The sequence below is a fragment of the Haematobia irritans genome, chromosome 3 (genome assembly GCF_050003625.1).
Source record: "Haematobia irritans isolate KBUSLIRL chromosome 3, ASM5000362v1, whole genome shotgun sequence".
NCBI classification, from domain to species: Eukaryota; Metazoa; Arthropoda; class Insecta; order Diptera; family Muscidae; genus Haematobia; species Haematobia irritans.
The window spans coordinates 81,954,144-81,981,240 of NC_134399.1; the positions used below are offsets into that span (position 1 = coordinate 81,954,144).

The following is a 27,097-nucleotide window of genomic DNA, read 5'->3' on the forward strand; positions in this document are numbered from 1 at the left end:
CAAAAAATGTGTTAACAACAAAAGATGGAATTAATTTACAAAAAAACCGGTTCAGTTTTTAGCATTTGAAGAATCATTGTCTGTGCGTACTTCTTCATAGGGTGTATAGTGTAGAGTTCGATTGGCAAAGGTTGAAAATATATTCGATATGCTAATGGTATATACGGGGTCAATAATCTCTTAAGTGGGCAAAAACCACCGCAAATCTTTAAACATTTTTATTTTTTTAATTATATTTATTGATTTCTAGCCTACTAGTGAGAAGACTATTATCAAACTACGAATTGCCATTATTTATGTAGATTTTAAAATAAATCTCAATAATATTATTTAAGTAGGCCACATGGAAACACGTGTCCTTCAATTAAAATCGGGTATTTAGGAAAATTTCGTAGCATTTCGAAAATAAATGTATCCCTCTTAAGTTTTTAATACCCCATTTCTTATTTCACTTGGACTTATGCGTACACGTTTGGTTACAATGCAGATGCTATCGTTAATTTATGATTTATGGGCACGATAACATTTTTATCTTATCTCTCAATAAAACCCAATTTGATCTTCTATAAAAAATTCGTACTAAATTATTATTAATAAAAACACTTGTCTTATAAACAAATTAAAATACATAATTACTTTAAATGAAATATTAAATCATAATTAAATTATCAGGGTATCCTAGGTGTGTGTGCTCTCGCCCGCAAAATTAATTAATCCTCGAATGTCATTCGACCTGGTCCATGATTTTTCATATACCGACGATAGGATTTGTAGCGGGGATTTTCTGCCATTTTCTTTTTCATTTCCTCCTCTTCTTCTAGACGCCAAACTTCGAAATTATCCTTGTCCCACAATTCTAATCGTAGAAACTCTTCGATTTGTTTATCTTCTTGGGAATTGAATTGATGTTCTCCCATTTTCATATGACGACGTATTAAGTAGAGTTGTTCCTCTCGTCCATATGGTTGTTTGCATATGTTAAATTTCCAAAACCAATTGATATTCCAACACACCCATTTAGCCAGTGTATATGGAAAGATAATAATTTGCACCCACAGAACATCCCAGATTGTGGGTTTAGCATAGGCTCCCTTTACATCCATTTTCTCCTCGATAACTTTTACTACAATCTTTTCGATTTCTTCCTTTTGATCAGCCTTTGAGAGACGATTTTTTCCTTTGCGACTATTTACCTTCTCATTGATCTCCTCTTTGGCTATTTCCAAAGCCTTATTGCGATACTTTGGCACAGTGGCAAAATATTTGATTGCTGAATCGTAGCGCTGCCATCCCGAGTAGTATTGGATAACGGAAATTATGGTTAATGTTACAATTATAACAATTCTCACATCCACTTTGGGTGCTACTCTTCGTCTATAGTAGCGATAGTAATGGGCATAGTACTCATCTGGGTTATCCAACATGTAATCGTAATCATTGCGGGATTCATCATCTTTAAGAATTTCATAGGCCGTTGCTATGGCTTTGAATTGTATTTCAGCTTCTTTTTTCGACTCTTCCGTCCTATGTAAATCGGGATGATGTTTTCTGGCCAATATACGATATGCTTTGCCGATCTCCGACTTTGTGGACTCTCGCGTTACCCCCAAGACATCATAACAATCTCTTTTTCCACAATATAACCCTTCCAACAAACCCAAGCACATGGATGGAAGCACCAATAGGAACACCAAACTCAACAGCACACGATGGTAAATTCGAGGTATCATTTTTGTAACTATCGCCTCAGAATACGAAGTTTCTTTGATCACTCAGTTACCAATTACAACAGGCGAAAGTGTGTTGACCATTAATGGTCTGTAGTAGTTAGTGCCACGTTTATCGTTGTTTGTTTTATAAACACATTTGGTTCATATTTGACCGGCTGCTTTTACGATTCATAGGCAGTTATCGACTAACTTGTTGCTTTTACCAATCTATACAAAAAACCAAATTTTGTGAGCTGTGGAACCAATGATGATGAAGAGTGTTACTATGCTTAGATGCTGCTATGTTAGAATATGAATTTGTTGTACGTTGCGATTGGGTTCTAAGCTATATTACTTTTTGTGTTTTATTATCAACATATTCTTTTTGTGTCATCTTTTGCTTATTCTTAGAGTCTGGTGTTTTCAAAAGAAACAGCCTAAGTCGACTTTAGCCAAAGAGTACCTTTCGATATACCCTATCAATTTGGTGAAATTTCTTTTTAATTTTTTTTTAAAGACCAGGCAAGTATACCAGCTTTTGTAATAATTTATAAAATATTGAAATAAGTCTCTTTAATGTGAAATATTTGTATGTTAAATTCTCGTTATATTTTTTCTCACAATATTTACATTTTGACATATGTGCTTTCTTTAGAAATCTATCCCATAGACCTTATAATACATAGATGATCCACTATTCTCTTTAAAAAAATGTGTCAGTTCCAAAAATGAATTTTCTCAACCATTTCCCCAAACATTAATTTTCGCGCATTTGCTTTTGTGTTGTTCGTAAGGAGCAATGCTGCTCAAAATTAAATTTCGTATTTTCGCGGTTTTGGTCACAATTTTTTGTTCAAATATGAACTTTTAATATATTAATTTATTTATAAATCCCCTGTTGCATCATAAACGTTCTAATTTTGTGTAAAATTGGCAAACTACAAAATGGAAAACGAAAGAGATTGTAAGCTTGCTCTTATTTTTCCCGTTTATTCTTAATCTTCGGAACTGTCAAACATAGTTTAACACCCATGGCTCATCTATGTATTATAAGGTCAATTCAATTCAATTTCTTCTTTATTGAGTCTTCTTCTTTTTGTGGTACAATGGATAATGAGCGAATGTACATTTGTTATACTTAGAACTATTGTTGTCTTATTCTAATACACGATGGTCATGTTCGTTAGCTACATGCTTGCAATGACTACTTGTAAACGTATAAAGAAAATACGTAGCAAAACAAAAGAGGAAATAGACTTGCTCGCGGCATATACCGATTGCTGGTAATGCAAGGGGTGATTACCAATAATAAAGAATAAATAAATAATTAAATATAACAAAACATTTAAAACGAAATAACAAGTTGGCTGTTAAAACAGTGGCTAACAGTGTAGATTATTGCAAAGGATGTCACAGTGGTATTAATATATAGATATAAATAAATCGAATGCTCAAATGAGCTATACTGGTTTATAGTATATGATAAATTGTATATAAGTTATAAAAAATCACATATTAGGTTGCAAGTGTAGATGGCTTGCTGAGGTTATCAGGTACATGTTATATGTAGTCAGGTAAGTGTAGAAGGTGTGTATTTGAATCAAGAATTTATCCTCTATGTGTTCTAGGAATCTTCTTGTAAAATGGTTCTGTAATGGGATGGCCTGGATCGCTGTTGATGTTTTCATTAATTATGGCCACTGATGATAAGTAGGACGAACCAGACCAGTGTGAGTTCTCCTCCAAGTTATAAATCTCTTTTAAAAAGGTAATTTTCATGTATTATAAGGTCTATGATTCTTAATCTTCGGAACTGTCAAACAAAGTTTGACACCAATGGCTCATCTATATGTATTATAATGTCTATGATTCTTAATCTTCAGAACTGTCAAACATAGTTTGACACCGATGGATCATGTATATATATTCTATTGTCTATGATTCATAAGATAGATAACGGGATCCCGAAAAACTAATTCAAATTCGTTAAATTTGTGGCCTTTTAGCATTATTTATTAATAAATTAAAGTCTTCATTCAGGGCAAACGTCCTTTAGATTTCATACCCGACAAATAGAGTTAATAAATATTTATGGTACACCTCGAGTAAGTATTTATTATACATGAGGTATACTATAAAAAGCACAATTTCATCAAAAATCGAAGTAAACGATATGGTCCTCAAGCAATGATAAAAGGTTGGTCGACAATATGTCAAGGTCGCTTTTATCTAATCAAAATTTGGATGCCTTATGGCCAGTTTCTCATCCTCCGATTAACAGGTAACCGGAGGATAGACCACCGGTTAGTAAAATTTTTTATGGGACCAGCTGTTTTATCGATACGATAAATAATAACAAGACATTGAGAAAACGACCCTTAATATTTTTAAGAAGTTACTGAAAACTGTGAGGTACAAAAGGATTAACACAACTGTACAAAAATATTCCTAATCTAATCAAAATCCTTTAAATGTTTTGGTGAATAAGATAGCGATATGAAATTGTTTTTTTTTTACATATTTGTTTGTTTTCTTCTCTTGTTGAGTTGGAGTAGGTGTTCGTTAAGTATTATATGTTAGCAATTTGAAACTCCTTTTAAATTTACTCTTATGTTCTTTTGTTAATAAAATTGAATTAAACTAAATCGGTTTAATGTACAACAATTTTTGGCGCAGTAGATTGTTATTACTTAAACTATTTTAAAAAAATCCCGAAAATCCCGAGATCCCGGGATTCTATATTCGAAAATCCCGGGATTTATAAAAGTCGATCCCAAATGACAGCCCTAGATATCATGCTGAAATAAAGAAGTCTGACAGCTGATTGTAATACACCGCCTTTATAACTCTATCATGCAGCCCTGATGTGAAAGTCCTAAGCCGAGATATTTTGTTTATGCCTGCGACTGCCACATTGTATTGGCTTCTATATCTGGGACTCAACACGTGCACATAGAAGACTACAATTTCGTTTTTATAGTAAATAGCTAATAATTTACAAATATGTCGGTACAGAAGAAGAAACGTATATCTAAGAAAAATAAATCGGCTTGGCGTAAAACAGATATTAATGATGTTGAAGAGTTTTTGGAAGAGCAACGACAGGAGGAAAGAATAGGGTAAATTTACAGCCCGTATTTTTGTCATATCCATTATTAATAATATTTTTCTGAAGATCTTTTGAGGAGAAAACAGATCAGGAGCTATTTAAGATTGATGTTACGCCAACTGAAACCAAAAGGAAAGCATTGACAGAGAAACAAAAGAGAAAATTGAATGCGAAAAAGTCTTTGCGATCATTACAATCATTGGAGAATACCTCTAAAGTACAAGATCCAATTGTTAAAAGGTAGGTGGTAATTCGTACATAATAATATAAATATTCCAATATTATTTTCTTTTAGAAATATTGTCAAACAAAAGAAAGCCGGTCGCAATATTGAAGAAGAAGTTATAAATCCTACTAAGCCTAGGCATATTCAAGCTAATCAGGATAGAGCCAAAACATACGCAAAAGTTGAGGAAAAAATTAAAAAATTGTCCACGAAAATTCCCGATACGAATAAGGATATATGGGCTGAAGAAGATTTTCGTGATAAAGTTCCTGGTTTAAAAGATGAAAAAGGATGGATTTCCAAAGAGCTGGCGACATATCATGCCCAAAATTTGGGTTTGCCGGTTTTCAAAGTTCATGATAGTATCAGGCATAAAACTACCAAAGCCAAGTGAGTCAACTAATTTTCTTTATATATTTTAAAAATAATTAACGAGGCGATTGATATTCTTGATAATGTATATATCCTTTTCCAACACTTCATATGGGACCAGAGAAACTTCTCTCCATTTTATTTTCTTTACAATTTGGCGGTTGGACTAGGAAAACAGGATAAAACTTCTCACCACTTCCGCTACTTTCGCGTTAACACGAATCGTGTTCAGACTAGTTCGTTAAGCTGTCTGAGGCTCTCCCATCTATCAAAAGCAATTTCAATCGTATATTAATCTGCACCCTCTAACATGTGGGGTTTGCAACAGGGTACCAGGAACCAAATTCATTTTAAAAACTAAAATGATCAAATTTTTTAAATTTCATATATACATAGGGTGTTTAGAATTGAATGCACTTTTGAGGTTCAACATACTCTGTAGTTTTTTAGGGCCCTCTGTTCCAGGATAATATTTTAAAAATTTTGTGTTTATTCAGATGGGGAAGTTTTTTATTAGTATTCTGTTACATATTTTTGTAATCTTGTTCAAAATTATCCTTTATTTGCGTACAAGTTGCCTCTATGTCGGATTAACATTTTTCAAAAACTCTATGCCCAGTAAAACTTAAACGATAATTTATGTATAGCTCGAAATTTTAAAACAATTTAATAGAGTTCTACTAATGAATGTAGAGGCACCCTCACCGCTTAGATGTTATAACAATTTATGTGGATATCAGATAATTAAAAAGGTAATTTTTGTTAGCCTTTAACCCCAATGAATTTTGATTTAAATAATTTGGAGAATGCAAGAAAATGAAGTAGAATCTCTGCTATCATATGATTTGAATTTGTACGATAACTATATAAATGGACATATGGACATAAATTCTATCCCATGATATTGGAACCTTAATTTTTTGACAGTTTTGAGAATGACAAAACTTTTGTATAATTTTTTCCTAAGATCAACAAAAGTTTTTTTTTGAAATTCACCGCATCCAAACTAGTGGAGAATAATGCGAAATGCAACTATCAAAATTCAATCCCAAACACGTAAAAAACACAACATTTATGTTAGTGGTGTCCCTTTCTACTCATAAGGTCCCATATCATAGAGATAAAATTATAATCGGGCTAAACTTACTAGACCCTTTCTAGGATGGTCATATCAAATATAATTGGGCGATAAAGCGACTGCAAATTGCTTTGGTTGATTTTTCTTTCATAGATATAAACAATGATATTCCCAATTTAATACACAGAGTGAGATGCCTTGTAATCACGGTTGTTGATAGTTTTCTACCACATATGGTACAATTTTTATTGTTTGGAGCAATCGTAGAATACTTCGCGTTTTGTTAGATTTTTCAAAGTATTTCCCATCCAAATAGGAAAACTTACTTCAGTTACTATTCTATAACATCCGCTATACGATGTATGTAGCAACGTCATTCCTGTGAGAATATGCAATTCCTATGTATTGATATTTGAAAATACAATAAATATATTCATGAATAGTTTTAGAAAGACAGTGGAGTTTAAATTCCAATATTGTAGTTCATCGTATCGTACTTGGTAATGTAAGTTCTAATCAAAATGTTTTGTTTTTCTTTTAAGGAAATTCGAACCTCCTCATCCTGGTATCAGTTATAATCCATCTTTAGAAGATCATCAAAAACTTATAGCTGATATCGTTGACAAAGAGGAGAAAATTATAAAGGAGGAAAAACATTTGAAGCGAGTTACCACAAAAATGTTTTCAAAAGTTACACCAGAAGAACGCGATCGTCAACACTTAAAGGAAATGAGTGCTGGCATGGATGATGAAGATAATGAAAATGCCAATGACGACGACGATGATGAAAATATGAATGACTCTGGTCAAAATAATGAAAACCCATATACCACACCAAATCCTCCTGTTGAAAACAAAAAGAAATCTAAAACAGCGCGCAACAAAGAACTTCGCCAAAAAGAACTTCAAAAGAAGTTGGAAGCAAAGAAAGCATTGAAAAAACAAGTTGCTGATTTAAATCGTATAAAGTCCATTAAGTCAGAAGTTCTAGTCGAAGAGGAAGAACTCAAAGAGTTAATGAAACGTCGCAAGAAGACTGAATTCAAAAAGAAATTTGAACCTAAACGTTTGGGTCGTTTGAAGTATAAGGAACCCGATCAAGATGTTACTATGCCAGAAGAATTGTCGGGCAATGTACGCAACATAAAGACGCAATCCAGCTTATTAGTGGATCGGTTTAAGAACTTCCAAAAACGCAACATTTTACCTGTCAGTGTGGCGACCGGCAAACAGAAAGCTCCCAAAATTAAACGATTCCCACGTAGCTCTCATAAGGAACCCGGAGTTTCATACCAAATGTTGCGCGAAAAACGTTTGGCTGAAAAGAAGGCGTAGTAAAAATACTTTCCTAGAAGTACTAAAACTATTAATTCACATAGAATTATTAAACTAAGTTACAGGCATAAGTATCATATATTGTAAATAAAGTTTTTACACTAAATTTGTTTATTTGACTTTCTATAATAGCAGGAAAAGGGAAACGCCACTGCTGTGGTATAAAGTATCTATGGTAATGTACATACTTTCAGTCAAAATTCTCCTACGTCGAGTGGCCTACTATGGTTCCCAAATCTGGCAATAATCTGAACGGAATTAATTATATTTTGCCTCTGTTGTATAAGGAAGTCTTGTGTGAGCAAAATCTCTTTGTCCAAAATATAGTTGCAAAGAATCAGATTGCAGAGAAATGATCAACTACATTTTCAATTGAATTTGAAAAATATTCAATCATTTAATCAACTGATTCAATAAATGTTTTAAACAATACACAATTATTACATACTCACATATTGCACACAGTCCATGGACAGGGATCCTTTTGTCATCCTCGTTTTATAGGACCGACTGCAGTGATGGCCAGAATGAGAGTTTTAACTTCGAAATGATGTTCATTAGTAAAAAAACGGTTGTTTGCTTGTAGACCCCAATTTAAATGCCATCACAGTTTAGTTCAGCAGTCAACACACCGAACTATTGGTCTTATACCCTATAAAGTGTATGTATTCTGGGTCGTGGTGAAATTCTGATTCGATCTGGCTATGTCCGTCCGTTTTTCTGTTGAGTTTTTTTTCGAACGGTCCCATCGTCCACTTTCATACGCTAACTCCCTAACGCAAAAAGCTATCGACTTGAGATTTGGCACACGTAGCTCTTATGTAGGTCGGTGATTTCTAACAACCATGCAAACATTGATCCATATTGGTCCATAATCATATATAGCTCCGATATAAACCGATGCCCACATTTGAGGAGGAGTAGGCCACTCTTGGAGGAGCAAATTTCATCCGATCCGATTGAAATTTGGTACGTAATGTTAGTGTATGCCCTCTAACACCCATGTACAAACCCCACATATGTACAAAACCCTAGATTTCACTTCCGGAGACTGTTTCATCTAATCCCGTTAAAATTTGGTACGTGATATTAATATGTCCTCTAAAAACCATGTAAAAATGGGACTATATCGGCCTATAATTGTCTATAGCTCCCATATAAACCGATCCCCAGATTTGACTTCCGTTGCTTTTTGGTGGAGCAAATTTTGGTCCGACACAGTTAAAATACTAGGATATGAAGCTTGAAAAAGGGGGCTATTAAGAAAGGATCCCTCTGGAATGAGCAAAAGAGTTTCTTCGTTTTGAAATTGACCAGATTGTGAACAAACAAAATGATCAGGATTACTTACTAAAGAGATCAGCTGAAAATGTACACCTCGATTCGCCATCAGAACTCAAGCGACGCCGAATGCAATGGCTTCGGCCGTAACGACCGATGGTGACTCCGCGGTATGCATTGACCGTGGTGCCAAAATATATGCCAAATATTATCGGGAAAATGTCCTAAAGACATTATTGAAGCACTGCAAAGACAAAAATTTCGGATGCAGCACATTCCAACAGAATTCAGCATCAGCACGCGTCAACCAAGAATGTCTTAAACAGGAGGTTCCTTGTTACATCTCTAGCGGACAACGGTCACCAAAATCTCAGAATATCAATCCCTTGGATTTTTCGTCAAAGTGTCAATCATCTCAAGAGGGCGCTTCGCCGGGAATGGACCAAAATGCTGCAGAGCCACTTTCGTGCAGCGTGTGTTGGCTTTGTCGGCCGTTTGCAATTTTTATCAAATATTCACCGATTATAAAAATCAAAAACAATGGAAGATGAAGACGGGAGAATGGGCAACGTCATGCCAAATGGTTCATTTACGGTGTTCGCTGCAAACCATTTGGTTCGATCGAACTAATCGCGTATTTTTTTTTATGCTCTTCATAACAAACATTTTGTGGAACATGGAGAACAAAAAAATATATATGTGGAATGTATGTAATAGGGCTAGGCACACAAAATTGAATATGAATTTCACAGTATGTAATTGGACATACTTTAAATAACTACCCTAATTAGTAGCAACTTCTCCAATTAGTTTTTTCACTAAATTGCAAGTTTCAAGTTTGAATGGGACCTTCATCTTGTAGTGTTTTTTTGCTATTGAAAAAATTTAATATCTCATACACATTATATAAAGATAGAATTTGAAATCTACTTTTAGATGCTAATGTGAAAGAGCTATAAGATCGAAAATATACGATTTTCACTTTTTTGTGCGAACTAATTATACAAAGCTTGAAACGAATTTTTCTCAATTATTTCTTGCCAACGTTATATTTATGCTTAGTACTAAGGGTTGAATAAATATGTGTCTGAATATACTCAAACAAAAGATTTCGTATTTATTCCGCGCTATTGCCTGGTAGTAAATTCGTTTATGCGAAAAACGAATATCTTCATATATCTCCGTAAATAGGGTCTCAAACCCAGAGATGTTAACTGATTTATGCGAAATAATATACCTGCCTATTTTTTCGTGCGAAAAATCCAGGTTTGCTTTAAAATGCTCAAAACAAAGACTTCGCATTCATTCACCGCTAACCTTTTTTATATGGAGTATAACAGTTTTTCGCGCGAAAACGCGAAGCTTTACGTTTACAACAATGAGCTATTCGTTATTGTTGTAATTTTAAAAATACGAATGACAGCTTTGTACAGCATTTGACAAATACATTTGGTGACCATTTGCTAAAAATGTCAGGTTTTTTATTCAAATCTTTTTATTTAGTCAGTACTGTGTTAATAAAAACCCATAAAATCACTTTTTGTCCGGCAATACATTTTGAGCGTTCATGAGTTAGGTTAGGTGGCCAGATTGGTTGCCGTTTGTCTTCTTTGAGTCTATAAAGTTTTCTCTACAAATTCGATTTTGAACACTTTTTTGCAGCTCCTGCACTGTTGGAAATTTTGGCAAACAGTCGAGGGAAGAAATGTAGCCTATAAAATTATGAACGACTGTGCAGTACATTCATACGACCACTCCTTGATACACCAGTTGCAATTTTATTTTCAAATTTTCGTGTTTTGTATACGAAACATATCGAACCCCGTAAAGGAATCGATGGCCTCTGCTGCCATTTTCACATCTTCTTCTTCAATTGTTTTTGATAAAAATGTTGATGTTTTGTTTTGCTTTTGAACAATAAAATAAAATAAAAAAAAAAAACAAATTAGTAAAGTCAAAAGTCGGGCGGGGCCGACTATATTATACCCTTCACCATTACGTAGAGCAACATTTTTGATACCATCTCAACTCCTTCAAATTTCTTGGGAGCTATATAAAGGTTTAGATTCCCATATACAAATATTTAAATCAGAACCGATTTGGAGAAACATGTTTAAACTTCCACAAGCCATTTTATTTATCTCCTACTGTTTTTTTTACTAATTTTAATTTTAATTCAAATTTACATATTATTAAAAGATTGTGCGCTAGGTTAGGTTAAGAGTTAGTGTTAAGCAATTTGCTTTGAATTATATTAAATCTATCAACATTTAGTCCATAGAGGCGTTAGTTGATTAAATGAATAAATAAATAAATAAATAAATGTACATTTATGATTTATCCAGCGATACATACATATGTATGTGTTAGAGGTATAAGACAATTTGAGGAATTTTTATTTTTGTTCCTTAAGGTGAGTATTAAGTTCGAGTTTAGTCGCTAATTTTCACTAAAGTGAAAACTAAATCTGTAAAAAAAGTCATAAAATTATACATATTTATTGCAGATTTCATTATAACTTGATGGGGAATATCCCAAAGTAAATTTTCACAAAGTTTGTATTCCTTAAAATGCATTATTAAAGGAAAGTAATCGTGAAAAAATGACGATTTTAGCGGCTAAGGGTAGGTACTATGTTCGGTTTTCGAGTTGAAAACCACTTTATTTTCGCGATTACTTTTCCTTAAATAACCAAAATTATAAATGAAAACAAACTTATTCCTGTAAAGTCTTGCCGAAATCTAGAGGAACAAGAAACTACGCATCAATTGAGTTAATTTGTCTGCTTTATATTGAACTGTTTTAATAAAGTAACCACGAAAATTTCAACGCGAAAAGCGAACATAGTACTTACCTTAAACTCGAACTTAATACCCACCTTTAGCAGTGGTGATTTCACAAGGATATTGGCTAAATTTCACCAAGATAGGTGGTCAATTTTCAAGTTTGTGACAATATTTGGACATTTCAAGCGACATTTACACAGCCGGAACCTTACCCAAATTTTCTGTGGAAAGTATGGGGACATCTTCGCCGACATTTTTGCCTAAAGGTGGGTATGAAGTTCGAGTTTAGCCGCTAAAATCGTAATTTTTTCACTAAAGTGAAAACTAAATCAGTAAAAATAGGCATAAAATTATACATTTTTGTTTCAGATTTCATTATAACTTGATGGGGAATAACCCAAAGCAAATTTTCACAAAGTTTGTTTCCTTAAAATGGATTATTAAAGAAAAGTAATCGTGAAAAAATGACGATTTTAGCGGCTAAACTCGAACTTAATACCCACCTTAAAACGGAAGAATATATGGCGCTATATCTAAATCTCAACCGATTTGGATAAAATTCGAAATAAAATTTTACGAGAATCGGTGTTAAAATTTGGCCACTACGGTCATTTGAGTCCAAATCGGACGAAAGATATATATGGGAGCTATATCTAAATCCGAACCGATTTCAACCAAATTTATCATGCATTGCTAGAATATCAATTGCATTCCATGTGTCAAATTTCACGCAAATCGGTGTTAAAATTTTACCTCTGTTGTCATAAGAGTCTAAATCGGTCGAAAGATATATATGGGAGCTATATCTAAATCTGAACCGATTTCAACTAAATTTGTTACAGTATTAATTGTACTCCTTGTACAAAATTGTGAGCAAATCAATGTAAAACTCTGGCTTCTGGGACCATATAAGTACATATCGGGCGTAAGATATATATGGGAACTATATCTAAATCTGAACCGATTTGGACGATAGTTTGCAAGTTTTTCGAGACTCATAAAATATTGGATGGACGGAATTTGAAGAAGATCGGTTGATAAACACGCTAATTATGACCAGATCGGTGATAAATATATATGACAGCTACACCTAAATCTAAAATCAATAGCGATTGTCTTTGTCCCGGAAAAAGATCCTATGCCAAATTTGAAGATGATCGGACTTAAACTGCGACCTGTACTTTGCACACAAAAATACATGAACAGACAGACAGACGGACATAGCTAAATCGACTCAGAATTCAATTCTAAGACGATCGGTATACTAAACGATGGGTCTCTGACTTTTCTTTCTTGGCGTTACATACAAATGCACAAACTTATTATACCCTGTACCACAGTAATGGTGAAGGGTATAATGAAAAAATATACCGCTTTAAGGTGGGTATTAAGTTCGAGTTTAGCCGCTAAAATCGCCATTTTTTCACGATTACTTTTCTTTAATAATCCATTTTATGGAATACAAACTTTGTGAAAATTTTCTTTGGGCTATTCCCCATCAAGTCAGCGGCTAAACTCGAACTTAATACTCACCTATATATATTCACAACCTGTATATAAACCGATCAAGCGATCGGTTAATCTGCCTAATTTTTCTAATATAGGCACCAAGGCACCATATGGACTAACCTACATGTTGGAAGCACGGTTGTCACTCGAGCCAAAAATAATTTACCAAAATTTGGAGAAAATTTTACCAAACAAAAAATCTTATTTTGCAAAATTTTATTTCTATAGACAATTTTGTCAAAATTTTATTTCTATAGGTAATTTTGTCAAACTTTTATTTCTATAGAAAATTTTGTCAAAATATTATTTCTATGGATAATTTTGTCAAAATTTTATTTCTATAGAAAATTTTGTCAAAATTTTATTTCTATAGAAAATTTTGTAAAAATTTTATTTCTATAGAAAATTTTGTCAAAATTTGATTTCTATAGAAAATTTTTTCAAAATTTGATTTCTATAGAAAATTTTGTCAAAATTTTATTTCTATAGAAAATTTTGTCAAAATTTTATTTCTATTTATTCTGATAATTGGTTGATAGTTTTGCTGCAAGTAGAGGATGATGATGATGATGAGGAATGTGGTAATTCCGAAACGTGCGTCCATCCAACCATCTTGCAGTCTATAGGGCTTTGCCCAAATAAATTTGACAAACATTCTTTTCCTCTGTTGGTTAAGCTACACTTGTAAAGGGTGATTTGTTAAGAGCTTGATAACTTTTTTTTTTTAAAAAACGCATAAAATTTGCAAAATCTCATCGGTTCTTTATTTGAAACGTTAGATTGGTCCATGACATTTACTTTTTGAAGATAATTTCATTTAAATGTTGACCGCGGCTGCGTCTTAGGTGGTCCATTCGGAAAGTCCAATTTTGAGCAACTTTTTCGAGCATTTCGGCCGGAATAGCCCGAATTTCTTCGGAAATGTTGTCTTCCAAAGCTGGAATAGTTGCTGGCTTATTTCTGTAGACTTTAGACTTGACGTAGCCCCACAAAAAATAGTCTAAAGGCGTAAAATCGCATGATCTTGGTGGCCAACTTACCGGTCCATTTCTTGAGATGAATTGTTCTCCGAAGTTTTCCCTCAAAATGGCCATAGAATCGCGAGCTGTGTGGCATGTAGCGCCATCTTGTTGAAACCACATGTCAACCAAGTTCAGTTCTTCCATTTTTGGCAACAAAAAGTTTGTTAGCATCGAACGATAGCGATCGCCATTCACCGTAACGTTGCGTCCAACAGCATCTTTGAAAAAATACGGTCCAATGATTCCACCAGCGTACAAACCACACCAAACAGTGCATTTTTCGGGATGCATGGGCAGTTCTTGAACGGCTTCTGGTTGCTCTTCACTCCAAATGCGGCAATTTTGCTTATTTACGTAGCCATTCAACCAGAAATGAGCCTCATCGCTGAACAAAATTTGTCGATAAAAAAGCGGATTTTCTGCCAACTTTTCTAGGGCCCATTCACTGAAAATTCGACGTTGTGGCAGATCGTTCGTCTATTCATGATGAAATGTCAAAGCATACTGAGCATCTTACTCTTTGACACCATGTCTGAAATCCCACGTGATCTGTCAAATACTAATGCATGAAAATCCTAACCTCAAAAGAATCACCCTTTAGTTTAGTCAATGTATGGTTTTAAGCTGAAATAAAAAATAAAAAAAAACAACAACAAAATTTTATTTCTATAAAAAATTTTGTCAAAATTTTATTTCTATAGAAAATTTTGTCAACATTTTATTTCTATAAAAAATTTTGTCAAAATTTTATTTCTATAGAAAATTTTGTCAAAATTTTATTTCTATAGAAAATTTTATCAAAATTTTATTTCTATAGAAATTTTTGTAAAAATTTTATTTCTATAGAAAATTTTGTAAAAATTTTATTTCTATAGAAAATTTTGTCAAAATTTTATTTCTATAGAAAATTTTGTCAAAATTTTATTTCTATAGAAAATTTTGTAAAAATTTTATTTCTATAGAAAATTTTGTCAAAGTTTTATTTCTATAGATAATTTTGTCAAAATTTTATTTCTATAGAAAATTTTGTCAAAATTTTTTTTCTATGGAAAATTTTGCCACAATTTTATTTCTATAGAAAATTTTGCCAAAATTTTATTTCTATAGAAAATTTGTTAAAATTTTATTTCTATAGAAAATGTTGTCAAAATTTTATTTCTATAGAAAATTATTTCTATAAGAGTTTGTGAAGTACCTCTTGGTGGGAGAGGAATCTTTTTTTACAAATTCTACTAAAACATCAAGAATTCGACCAATCTACAATTCCGTGGTGGAATTGTAAAAAAGATTTAAGAAAAGATTGTCATCGGCAACTGTAATGAAAGAATTTTCTTTTCTCAGGAAAGAAATTTTACACAAACTATGTTTTTTTTGTCTTTTAAAATAAATAAAATAGATTAGAGATAAACGTTTAATCACTTGTCACAAAATACGGTAAGAGTTTTCTTTTCTGAGGAAGGAAATTTTAGACAACCAAAATTCTCTTGTTACGCTAAAAATTTTTCTTTAACCGCAAATAAAAATTATTGGAGACAATCGAGACAATCTTTCGGTATATATTTATATATATATATTTTTGTTAATTCATAACACTAAATAAAATATAATTTCAAAAGTGATAAGAAAATTACAATGACAAATCCTTTGGAGGACTTTACACCATAACCAACATTTGATCTTTTCTCTCCATTACAATGTCCTTTCAGATGACACCCAACAGTTGAATGATTGGATGAAGTAGCTGGTACCTTGTCGAATTGGTCCCTTGAGAAAGACTCATTGAAGCCAGGCGGGCATATAAATTCTTCATTGATTATATTGAAATTACCAAAATGGGTAGAATTTATTTCTTTTGTGATTTGCTCGAAACATCCATTTTCCAAAGGAGCAGAACGTTCGATAATAGTGGCAATGGGTATAAGAAGTTTTTCTATCGATTGACTTGATTTAACTCTCGGTGCACATATTAGTGATACATTGGCCATAACAATGGTGTTATTGTAAGGATTTCGTTGTTTGATAGTTTGTTGAAAACAGCCATTTTCCAAAGGTACAGTGTGTTCAATAGTAAAGGTGTTGTTTGAAAATTCTTTTAGGATTATTGGACTATCAGTTGTATTACGTTTACCATTCATTATATTGGTTATATGGGAACCGGGAGGACATTTCCATTGTTTGGTCCAAATATTATGACTCGAATTGCTTGATTCTCTAATTGAATTTTCTAAACAACCATTTTTCCAAGGTTGGATATCTTCCATCCTAGATTTTGGAAGAGTAATATTATAATGGTCTACATTGGTTGCATTGCCTAAAAATGTGAATATAAATATTAGTTAGTATATAAAGTATTGAAAACAAATATATATGGCCTTAAGTTCGGCCGGGCCGAAACTCAAATATCCACCACTATGAATCAAACATAGTGAAAACTCTTCGTCTTGATATTTAGAAATTCAGGTGGATTTGATGATTTGATACCCTGCCAAGCAAACATAAATACCAAAACATGGACCGATATGTGTAATATTCGGTACACCTATTTATGAATCTAAACAAAACAGATTTGGAATTTCAGGAAAATCGGATAAAAATTGAGTTGTCTAGACGTCGCACAGTGGTTCCAAATCTCTTTTTTTTAAATAATTCTGCAACTTTTGACCAATAAAGTTATCAAAATAAAAAAAAACTTTAAACCAAAGATGCAAATCTTAAAATAAGTCTTAGCCTATATTTGAAGCGATTTTATCTTAAATTTAAAAATGCAATATGTCAGTTGAGTTAAATACGATTTCTTTAATTAAAAATGTTTTTCTTCATTTTAAGGGAAATTTGCCTTACTTCAAAGATCTACAATTTCAGCAGAGAGGCGGAAAATTTCAAAATTTGTGTCCTAAATTTAATGAAAAAATTGTTTGAAGCAAGGATTATAAACTTTCATTTAATTAAAATGTCATTATTTTAAAGAATTTTGTCCTAAACTTTGGGTAAATTTCGATTCCTAAAATTTAAGTTGCATAATCTTCCATATTAGGTCAATATTTTTTTCTGTGTATATCTGCAAATTTGTGGGTCCCTAGTGGGTCCACGGGCTGACCTGTAGGCGTTGAAAATTGGTCACCTCGGGGGTATGAAATTTTGTTTTAGCTGTCAACTCAGAAATTTTGAAACGATTTTCTTTGCTGGATAGAACTTATAAAGCTCTGCAATTATATTTTACCGTGCGCCTATGTACCTATGTGCTTTAAATTAGAATTTTAAAAAATACCGAATTTTGACCATTTTTGTCGTAAATTTTTTTATAGATTTACTCAATCTTTTTTAAAGGATAAGCTCTTATCGGTCATTTTGTTCAAGTAGTATATGAGTTCTTCTCAACCCAAAATTTGCAATTTTTCAAAAAGAAAAAAAATTGTTTTCTAAAAGTCTCATTTAGCAAAGCACCGATTGCTATGCCGATATATTTTCCAAAAAGTCCCATGTGTCCACTAACTAACGCATCGGAATATCTCTTTTCTAACTATTAAAGTGAATGTATTCTTAATTCTGAGACGATATAACGATGTCCGTCTGCGTGTTGTAATCACGCTTCGGCCTTGAAGCCATCGTTCGGAAATTTTGCACAAACTCGTGTTTTGTTTGCAGGCAGGCCAAGTTCGAAGATGGGCTATGTCGGCTCAAGTTCCAATATAACCTACATATATACCAATCCACCAATTTGACTTCGAGAGCGTACACCCAGAGAAGGAATATGATCACCCCAAACATGTTTCAAAAACAAAATGGTTTTGTGGACGGTGAACATGTCTGTCGCAACGATGTTATTTTCTCGAAAATATTCACCGTTCGAAAAAAATATTTTGGTCTTACAATTTCGAACAATGTTTCGATATAACTTCTGGGCGGGATTATTTTCGTGTGCGTATTTTTCCGAAATTTGTTACTTACGCACACTCACGAAGAAATTATTTTCGTGACTCACGCTCACGCACCACATTTATTTTTTAATCACGCTCACCCACACTCACGCCGTTTCCATCAGCGTGATTCACGCATGTCGTGTCACGTGCACACCTCTATAAAGGACTCTAAATTAATATTTTGATTTTCATTTGGATATATGGACTCCCTCTAGAAATTAAAGAAATATTTGTTGCAAATCTTAAGTTACCAATTCTAAATTTAAATTCGGAAAATGTTTCATTTGAACCGATTATCCTAAGAGTGGGATATGTTCCATCAAATTCATTGGAAATTCTTTATATAAAGGGTGATTTAATGAGTTTAGACTATATTTGTGGGACTATGTTCTCATATCCATACAGACAATCCCGCTTCAATTGACACATTGGAAGATAACATTAAAGCATGACATACCGGTCGAAATGTTGCAAAGAGTACGAGTATACCAAAATTGAACTAAACGAATGGACAATTTAAGGCGCAGTCGAGGTCAACATTTGCATGAAATAGTCTTCAAATAAAAAATTAGATGGACCGTACTATTTTTAAAGATTTCATGAATTTTTCTGAATTTTAAGTGATTTTTAAATTTTCTTTTGGTTCATATAAAATCACCACTTTCTTAAATGATTACCTTATTAAAATTATGGCCTCCAATGTCCATACCAAAATACCTACAATTTACTACAGACCCGATATGAACTGAATTCACACGATTTTTTTCGCAGCAAACGTCGTTATGTTGTAATTATACAATATATGATAATGCATTACGAGGAGATATTATTGCATGCTTTCCATGGTTTTGGGTATTTAAAATTCGGCCCGACCGAACTTTTGGCCATATAAATATGTTTCTTATCGCACTGAAAAAAAAGCATGCTCGGTTCCAAAGATTTTGTTTTTACTTTAAAAATTTTGGTATTGATTCCGAGCTAAAGAAGCGGGGAATACAAGTAAGGATACTTTTAAGACACGCTATTTTCAAAAACAAAATTATTGCATGCTCTCCATGGTTTTGGGTATTTAAAATTCGGCCCGACCGAACTTTTGCCATACACTGAAAAAAAATGCCCGGTTCCAAAGATTTTGTCTTTACTTTTAAAATTTTTGTATTGATTTCGTACCAAAGAAGCGGGGAATACAAGTAAGGATACTTTTAAATGTTGGGTTTTGTGTACTTGCTTCTAGGAAGCAAATTTTAATTTTTCGTTTTTTTTCAGCTTTTTCCTTCATATGCTATCAAAGTCCTTTAAAAACGAGTTAACGACAACTTTTTTTCCAAATTCAGGCTCGACTTTCGGTAGTTATGCTATGTTTCAAGTAAAAAACGTCTTTAAAATAAAGTGTTGAAAAACATGTCCTATATTTGAACGAATTTTTGCTTTGTAGTCAAGATGCAAAAAGACAACAAATTTAAAGTTAATTTAATTAATTTTAAAGAATTTTTCTAAATTATTTATGTCAAGTTGACCTTAGCCCAAAAATTTTTTCTTTCATGCTATAGGTTAGGTTAGGTTAGGTGGCAGCCCGATGTATCAGGCTCACTTAGACTATTCAGTCCATTGTGATACCACATTGGTGAACTTCTCTCTTATCACTGAGTGCTGCCCGATTCCATGTTAAGCTCAATGACAAGGGACCTCCTTTTTATAGCCGAGTCCGAACGGCGTTCCACATTGCAGTGAAACCATTTAGAGAAGCTTTGAAACCCTCAGAAATGTCACCAGCATTACTGAGGTGGGATAATCCACCGCTGAAAATTTTTTGGTGTTCGGTCGAAGCAGGAATCGAACCCACGACCTTGTGTATGCAAGGCGGGCATGCTAACCATTGCACCACGGTGGCTCCCTTCTTTCATGCTATGACACCCATTTTTACGTCAATTCACTTACATATAAGGACAATATGACTTCAATGATAAGTTTATCGACTTTTGGACAAGGAAAAAAACTTTATATTAGAGAAATGCGTCTTCTATGCTAAGCAAAAATTGCATTCATATTTTAAAAACATGAAATCGACAATATTATTTTCAGTGCACATGACGTAGAGAATACCCTGCGCTGTAATGTAAAAACGTATTGCATTTCGTTAAAATAGAGTTTAGTTACCTCTTTGTGGATGGCTGTGAACACAGGAAATTTGAAAAAATATTATGAATAATGGAATTGTATAACAAAATTTTGTCTTAATCTTCACTGACATTTTTCTTCAATTCTATTTATTCTCTTGCTTCAGTTATAACTAGTCTATGGCTAATTGTGAAATGAATAACTAATGAAATTAATATTGCAAATATGCATCATGCACCCCTTAGAAGATAAATATTTGATCAAGTGCTCTAATTCATGAATGTAGAATCCATTGTAATATTTAAGTAGTGCATTGATATCAGTGTAACTCGCAAATGTATAATGTAAAGTAAATAGTTTAGAATTAATATTTGTAGTGGTACATATACGCAAAAAATAATTATATTTGTAAGATAAGTAAAGACTTTTTGTGATAGACCTTGACTTACACTGAAAAAAATATTTACGTGATATTAAAGAGTACGCAACCTCAACTTTAGGATGCACAATTTACACACTATTAAGGACAAATTTTTTTAAATCATTAAATTTTAATAAAAATAAAGTTTATAAACTTTGCTTTAAATATTTTTATACCCTCCACCATAGGATGTTATACCCTCCACCATAGGATGGGGGTATATTAACTTTGTCATTCCGTTTGTAACACATCGAAATATTGCTCTAAGACCCCATAAAGTATATATATTCTGGGTCGTGGTGAAATTCTGAGTCGATCTAAGCATGTCCGTCCGTCCGTCCGTCTGTCCGTCTGTCCGTCTGTCCGTCTGTCCGTCTGTCCGGCTGTCCGTCCGTCTGTGGAAATCACGCTAACTTCCGAACGAAACTAGCTATCGACTTGAAACTTGGCACAAGTAGTTGTTATTGATGTAGGTCGGATGGTATTGAAAATGGGCCATATCGGCCCACGTTTACGTATAGCCCCCATATAAACCGATCCCCAAATTTGGCTTGCGGAGCCTTCCGGAGCAGCAAAATTCATCCGATCCGGTTGAAATTTGGTACGTGGTCTAAGTATACGGTCTCTAACAACCATGCAAAAATTGGTCCATATCGGTCCATAATTATATATAGCCCCCATATAAACCGATCCCCAGATTTGACCTCCGGAGCCTCTTGGAGGGGCAAAATTCATCCTACCCGATTGAAATTTGGTACGTGGTGTTAGTATATGGTCTCTAACAACCATGCAAAAACTGGTCCATATCGGTCCATAATTATATATAGCTCCCATATAAACCGATCCCCAGATTTGACCTCCGGAGCCTCTTGGAGGGGCAAAATTCATCCGATCCGTTTGAAATTGGGTACCTGATGTTAGTATACGGTCTCTAACAAGCATGCAAAAATTGGTCCATATCGGTCCATAATTATATATAGCTCCCATATAAACCGATCCCCAGATTTGAACTCTGGAGCCTCTTGGATGAGCAAAATTCATCCGATCGAATTGAAATTTAGTACGTGGTGTTAGTATATGGTCTCTAACAACCATGCAAAAATTGGTCCATATCGGTCCATAATTATATATAGCTACCATATAAACCGATCCCCAGATTTGACCTCCGGAGCCTCTTGGAGGAGCAAAAGTCATCCGATGCGGTTGAAATTTGGTACATTTCGTTAGTATATGGCCTCTAACAGCCATGTAAAAATTGTCAAATTTTATTACTATAGAAAGTTTTGTCAAAATTTCATTTCTATAGAAAGTTTTGTAAAAAGTTTATTTCTATAGCAATGTTTGTCAACATTTTATTTCCATAGAAAATTTTGTCAAAATTTTTTTTCTATAGAAAATTTTGTAAAAAATTTATTTCTGTAGAAAATTTTGTCAACATTTTATTTCTATAGACAATTTTGTCAACATTTTATTTCTATAGAACATTTTGTCAACATTTTATTTCTATAGAAAATTTTGTCAACATTTTATTTCTATAGAAAATTTTGTCAACATTTTACTTCCATAGAAAATTTTGTCAACATTTTATTTCTATCGAAAATTTTGTCAAGTTTTTATTTCAATAGAAAATTTTGTCAAAATTTTATTTCTATAGAAAATTTTGTCAAACTGAATTATATACGTATTTAATCGGCCTTTTTTTTGTTTATGGACTAACTTACAATTTAGCAGACAGTGTTAAAAAGTTTTACGATACCTTGCCATCGGCAAGTGTTATCGCAACCCAAGTAATTCGTTTGTGGATGACAGCCTTTAGTAGAAGTTCCTACGCAGTCCATGGTGGAGGGTACATAAGATTCGGCCTGGCCGAACTTACGGCCGTATATACTTGTTTTTTCATTATATTTAGGACACACATTTTGAAAAATTGCGTCCCTTCGTTAAATTTGCATGTCTTTTATCTAAGGCAAATTTTCCTTAAAGTAAAGAAACACATTATTGATTTAAAGAAATCGTCCTTAAATTAACAGAAATATTGAATCCTTAGATTTAAGATAAAAACGCTTCAAATATAGGCTAAGACTTATTTTGAGGATTTAGCATATTTGGTTTAATTTTTTTTTGGAATTAAGAAAATATTATTTACTTCGAAGTATCCGTCATAATTTGGATTTTTAAACTTTCATTTGTTTGTACGTGAATAGCTTTATTAATATGCCGAAAAAAAGAATGAAAATTCGATCAATGAGATCTGTATCCTAATTTTAATTTTATAGATCTTAGATTTAAAGCCAGATAGGTCGTAAAAAATTTCCTTATTTTAAAGAAGCCGCATCTTTGGCTCGGAATCAATACCAAAATCCTTAAGGGAAGGTCAAAATATTTTTATCCAAGTAAACTTTTTTTGAGTGTATCTATTTAGAAATAATATGTTCAACCAAACAAATAATAACACCCATGTTCCGATATCCACTTCAATTCCACTTCCACTATTCACGTCAAATCCACGAACGTGAACATTTGGTGTTCTTAATTCCACGTTCTTTTTTGAACTTTTCTGTAACCAACTGGGTTGCACAAATCACCCAAAAATTCACTAAGGCAGAAATCAAAATAAGTGGAATCAATAGACTTATTATAATTTATTATTTTTTTTTAATTAAAAATGACGCAGTTTTAATAAAAATCATGTATTAAATATAAAACATTTCAATTTTTTTTACGCGAATACTTTTTTTAACCGGAAATACACCCATCTTGGACATAATTCAACTTTCACCAAGACTTTTGCAAGTGAATTGATTTCACGAAAATTCCGGTGAAAGTGGATTGTAGGACACGAATATCGTGGAATTGATTCACATTCACCTGGAAGTGGATTTGGGAACATGGGCATAAACCTAATTTTCGATTTTTCAAAGAAATTGTTGTCTTTATTGCATATAGAATTTTTAAAACAAAACTCGAATGCAAATCAACGGCAGCTAGATGTTTAAAATCAAAATCGATTCAAATCTGTAAATAAGATTAGCAGTTGTAATATATTAATAATAACTAATGTAACAATTCTAGCAACACAATAAATACTAAATCACAAAATTAACGATTGCAATTCCCCCACATCTTTTTCTCTTCCTGTGGTTCATTAAGTTTTTAATAAGCTTTTCTGTAAAGCAAACAATTTAGAAGCAAATATTCGACGTTATAACACTTTCAACTTTTATCTTTCGTTCAGACCAGACCGCGGTCCATACAGTTTGTAAGCACGGTTGCTAGATTTTTTCGAGAGAGATCCCCAAAATTTCGAAAGTATATCCCCAAAACCAAAATATTTCTCCGTATAAAAAATTCCCAAAGAAAAATGCATACAACAATTTTTATACCCTAAACCACATAGTGGTCAGGGTATATTTAATAACTTTGATCTGCCAAAAAATGTGCCTACCAGAAATATTGATTTTAGATCCCATAAAATATATATGTTACCGATCTCAGAATCACCTCCTGAGTCAGAATCACCTCCTGGTGTCCGTCCGTCCGTCTGTCCAAGTATTTGTTGTTCGCAGGATTCCGGTGGCAATTATTAACCGATTTTGATGAAATTTGGTACAGGGTGCTGTTTTGGTACAAGGACGAATTCTAATGGCGATTCCCAATTGGAATCGCCATTAGATATAACTCCCATATATATGTATCGACCGTATTGTATTTGGCACAAAGTAATCTCTTTCATCACCCTTCAAGTATGCAAGATTTCATCGAAATCGGTTCAGATTTAGATATAGCTCCCATATATATGTATCGCCCGATTTTCAAAAATTTGGCCATAACACCCTTATTTATTACCCGATATTACTCAAATTTAGCAAAAGGTAACCTTTTGTGGAATCAACCAAACCTGCCAAATATCATTCAATTGGGTTCAGATTTAGATATAGCTCCCTTATATATGTATCGCCCGATTTTCAAAAATTTGCCCAACACGCACAGAAAAACCATGTTTGGACATGGTTGCCGCATCCATTTAATGCTTATCTAGAGCATGTAATTGCCGCGAAAACCATGTATTTTGTCTTTGTAAAAATAGTTTTCGAGCGGAGAAAAATATATGGTGGCAATAAGCATTTGAATGGTTATCAAATACCGCAAACATGTTCTATCATTTAAATGATAGAATTGGAGACCATTAAATGGTCGGGAAAATCATGTACCTGACCATTCAATTTTTTTTACTTTTTTACAGGGAAAAAAGTATTTTTATAGGTTAAGTATAGATATGTCTAGAACCATTACATGGCCATAAAGACCATTTACATTTTTTCGTGACCATTTAATTTTTTAACTTTTTTGCAGCGAAAAGAATTTTATAAAAACATTGAGCAGGTACACACGATTTTCATTTTGCGCGTCAGTCGTGTGTTGATTGTGTCTTGGAATGGACGGAGAATACGGATTTACTGTGTTTTGTGTTAATTTATTTATTCATAAGTGGCACGTGGTTTTATGTGAACACAAAAAAGGAAAGTGTAATTGAAAAATATACCTGTTTTTTGTTCTGCATTTTTCTATATGAATCATTTATTTTTATTTGCAGTTACATGATGTCTGCGTTTGTACATTTGATGGGCACACGATGTAAATATGGAATGATTACTTATTGTTGAAATTGAAATAAAATAATGTGTGTAAAAATATGTGATGTTTGCTTGAATGAAACTATAAATACAAACAAACAATGAATTAGTTTATAAATAAATAAAAACAAATAAATAAAGTTCATTTTGTGTTTTCTTTTCTCAAGTGGCGTCCTTTTTTCGACGATGAAAAAAGTTTTTTCATAAAGATCAAAACATTTTAGGTTGTGACCATGTTCTTTTAACTAGAAGAAAAACTTTTTGAATGAATACCATAACATTTTAAATCGTGACCATTGTCTTTTCATCCAAACAAAATTCTTTTTATCAATATAATAACATTTTAGATGAGGACAATTATATTTTTCTTAGAACCATGTTCACTGATCCAACATGATTGCAGGTTAAAATGTTACATGGTCGCCGCAAAAATAGCTCCTATTATATTATTTTGCTCTTCGAATATGATTGTGACAATCATGTTTCTTCTCTGCGTGTAATAACCATATTTTTTACTAAAATAGTCAGCCTATTTTTTACCCGATCTTATTAAAATTTAGCACAAGATAACCTTCTATTGCATCAATCAAATCTGCCAAATATTATCAAACCCAGTTCAGATTTAGATATAGCTCCCACACATATGTGTTGGACGATTTAAAAAAATTTGCCCCTAATAACCATATTTTTGACCATAGAGGCCTCATTTATTATCAGATCTTACTCAAATTTAGCACAAGGTAACCTTCTGTGGTATCAATTAAGCTTGCCAAATTTTATGCAAATTGGTTCAGATTTATATATAGCGTATAACGTATAAATATGATATTAAAAAATAAAGGATAATGGACTAAGTACTAGAAAATGTCCAACTGACAACGGTATAGAAAAGTGCAAAATTGAGTACATGCGAGTTTTTTTTTGTTTTGTTATGTTTGAATTCTTTACTTTTTGTTTGAGGTTTTTGTTGTTTTATTTAGAATTGAAGAAGGAATAGAAAAATATAAATTATTTAGAGTTTCTTTGTTGCTGCTTTTTTATTCGTTTAGAATTGAAAAAAAAATAATAATTATGTACTCATTCCTGCACGCCACTGTATGTGCTTAAGATTAAAAGTTGTAAACTCCACAATTTAGAATTTCGCAAAAAAAAAAAAAACAGAATTTGACCAATTTTGTTAATATCTTTATCCGTTCAAAAGTTGCAGAATTATTTCCATAAAAAAGCTATTTGCAACCACTGTGCGACGAAGAGTTTTCAGAGTAAACTATTATATTTGTTTCATTGGGGGTATTTAAGATTCGGCTCGGACGAGCTTACGTATATACCTGTTTTTTATATAAATCCATAGTGAAACAATTTTTCCAAATGCACCCAAGGAAAAAATACTTTGTTCTGAAACGAAATTTTCGACAAACCAAATTCTCCTTTGTATTTTCTTTAAGGGTAAACAAACCCAAATGTATGACAAGAGTTACAATGGTTGTCTCTAATCTTTTTAATTTGCTTTTAAAGAAAATTTTTTAGAGCTAAAGGCCGGTATGCACCTCTAGCGAAATTTTCGGTAGCAAAAATTT

At 32.9% G+C, this 27,097-nt stretch overlaps 3 protein-coding genes and 1 long non-coding RNA gene across 4 annotated transcripts; 1 reads left to right on the forward strand and 3 right to left on the reverse strand.

Moving 5' to 3' along the window:
• Positions 1 to 554: 554 nt before the first annotated feature.
• Positions 555 to 2,084, reverse strand: LOC142232051 (dnaJ homolog subfamily C member 25 homolog). Its single transcript, XM_075302755.1, has one exon. It carries the CDS (start codon positions 1,728 to 1,730, stop codon positions 711 to 713), a length of 1,020 nt encoding a protein of 339 aa, XP_075158870.1. The 5' UTR covers positions 1,731 to 2,084; the 3' UTR covers positions 555 to 710.
• Positions 2,085 to 4,612: 2,528 nt separating this feature from the next.
• On the forward strand, positions 4,613 to 7,935 carry LOC142232050 (ribosome biogenesis protein NOP53). The gene is made up of 4 exons (XM_075302754.1): positions 4,613 to 4,828; positions 4,885 to 5,058; positions 5,114 to 5,434; positions 7,037 to 7,935. Exons 1-4 carry the CDS (start codon positions 4,713 to 4,715, stop codon positions 7,827 to 7,829), a joined length of 1,404 nt encoding a protein of 467 aa, XP_075158869.1. The 5' UTR covers positions 4,613 to 4,712; the 3' UTR covers positions 7,830 to 7,935.
• Positions 7,889 to 10,916, reverse strand: LOC142232052 (uncharacterized). The gene is made up of 2 exons (XR_012720998.1): positions 9,181 to 10,916; positions 7,889 to 9,104 (listed from the first exon to the last, which is right to left on the reverse strand). It is a non-coding gene; the product is annotated as an uncharacterized LOC142232052 (long non-coding RNA).
• A 5,058-nt stretch (positions 10,917 to 15,974) lies between these two features.
• LOC142229974 (uncharacterized) lies at positions 15,975 to 20,661 on the reverse strand. Its single transcript, XM_075300575.1, has 2 exons — positions 20,505 to 20,661; positions 15,975 to 16,738 (listed from the first exon to the last, which is right to left on the reverse strand). Exons 1-2 carry the CDS (start codon positions 20,596 to 20,598, stop codon positions 16,020 to 16,022), a joined length of 813 nt encoding a protein of 270 aa, XP_075156690.1. The 5' UTR covers positions 20,599 to 20,661; the 3' UTR covers positions 15,975 to 16,019.
• Between the last annotated feature and the right edge of the window lie 6,436 nt (positions 20,662 to 27,097).

Bases quoted from the DNA above. Each gene is read 5' to 3' on its own strand.
- LOC142232051 (XM_075302755.1), bottom strand. From the start codon at position 1,730: ATGATACCTCGAATTTACCATCGTGTGCTGTTGAGTTTGGTGTTCCTA.
- LOC142232050 (XM_075302754.1), top strand. From the start codon at position 4,713: ATGTCGGTACAGAAGAAGAAACGTATATCTAAGAAAAATAAATCGGCT. The intron at 5,059-5,113 runs GTAGGTGGTAAT...ATTTTCTTTTAG, and splicing joins CAAGATCCAATTGTTAAAAG to AAATATTGTCAAACAAAAGA. The intron at 5,435-7,036 runs GTGAGTCAACTA...TTTTCTTTTAAG, and splicing joins CATAAAACTACCAAAGCCAA to GAAATTCGAACCTCCTCATC.
- LOC142229974 (XM_075300575.1), bottom strand. From the start codon at position 20,598: ATGTCAGTGAAGATTAAGACAAAATTTTGTTATACAATTCCATTATTC. The intron at 16,739-20,504 runs GTAACTAAACTC...TCACATTTTTAG, and splicing joins TCACAGCCATCCACAAAGAG to GCAATGCAACCAATGTAGAC.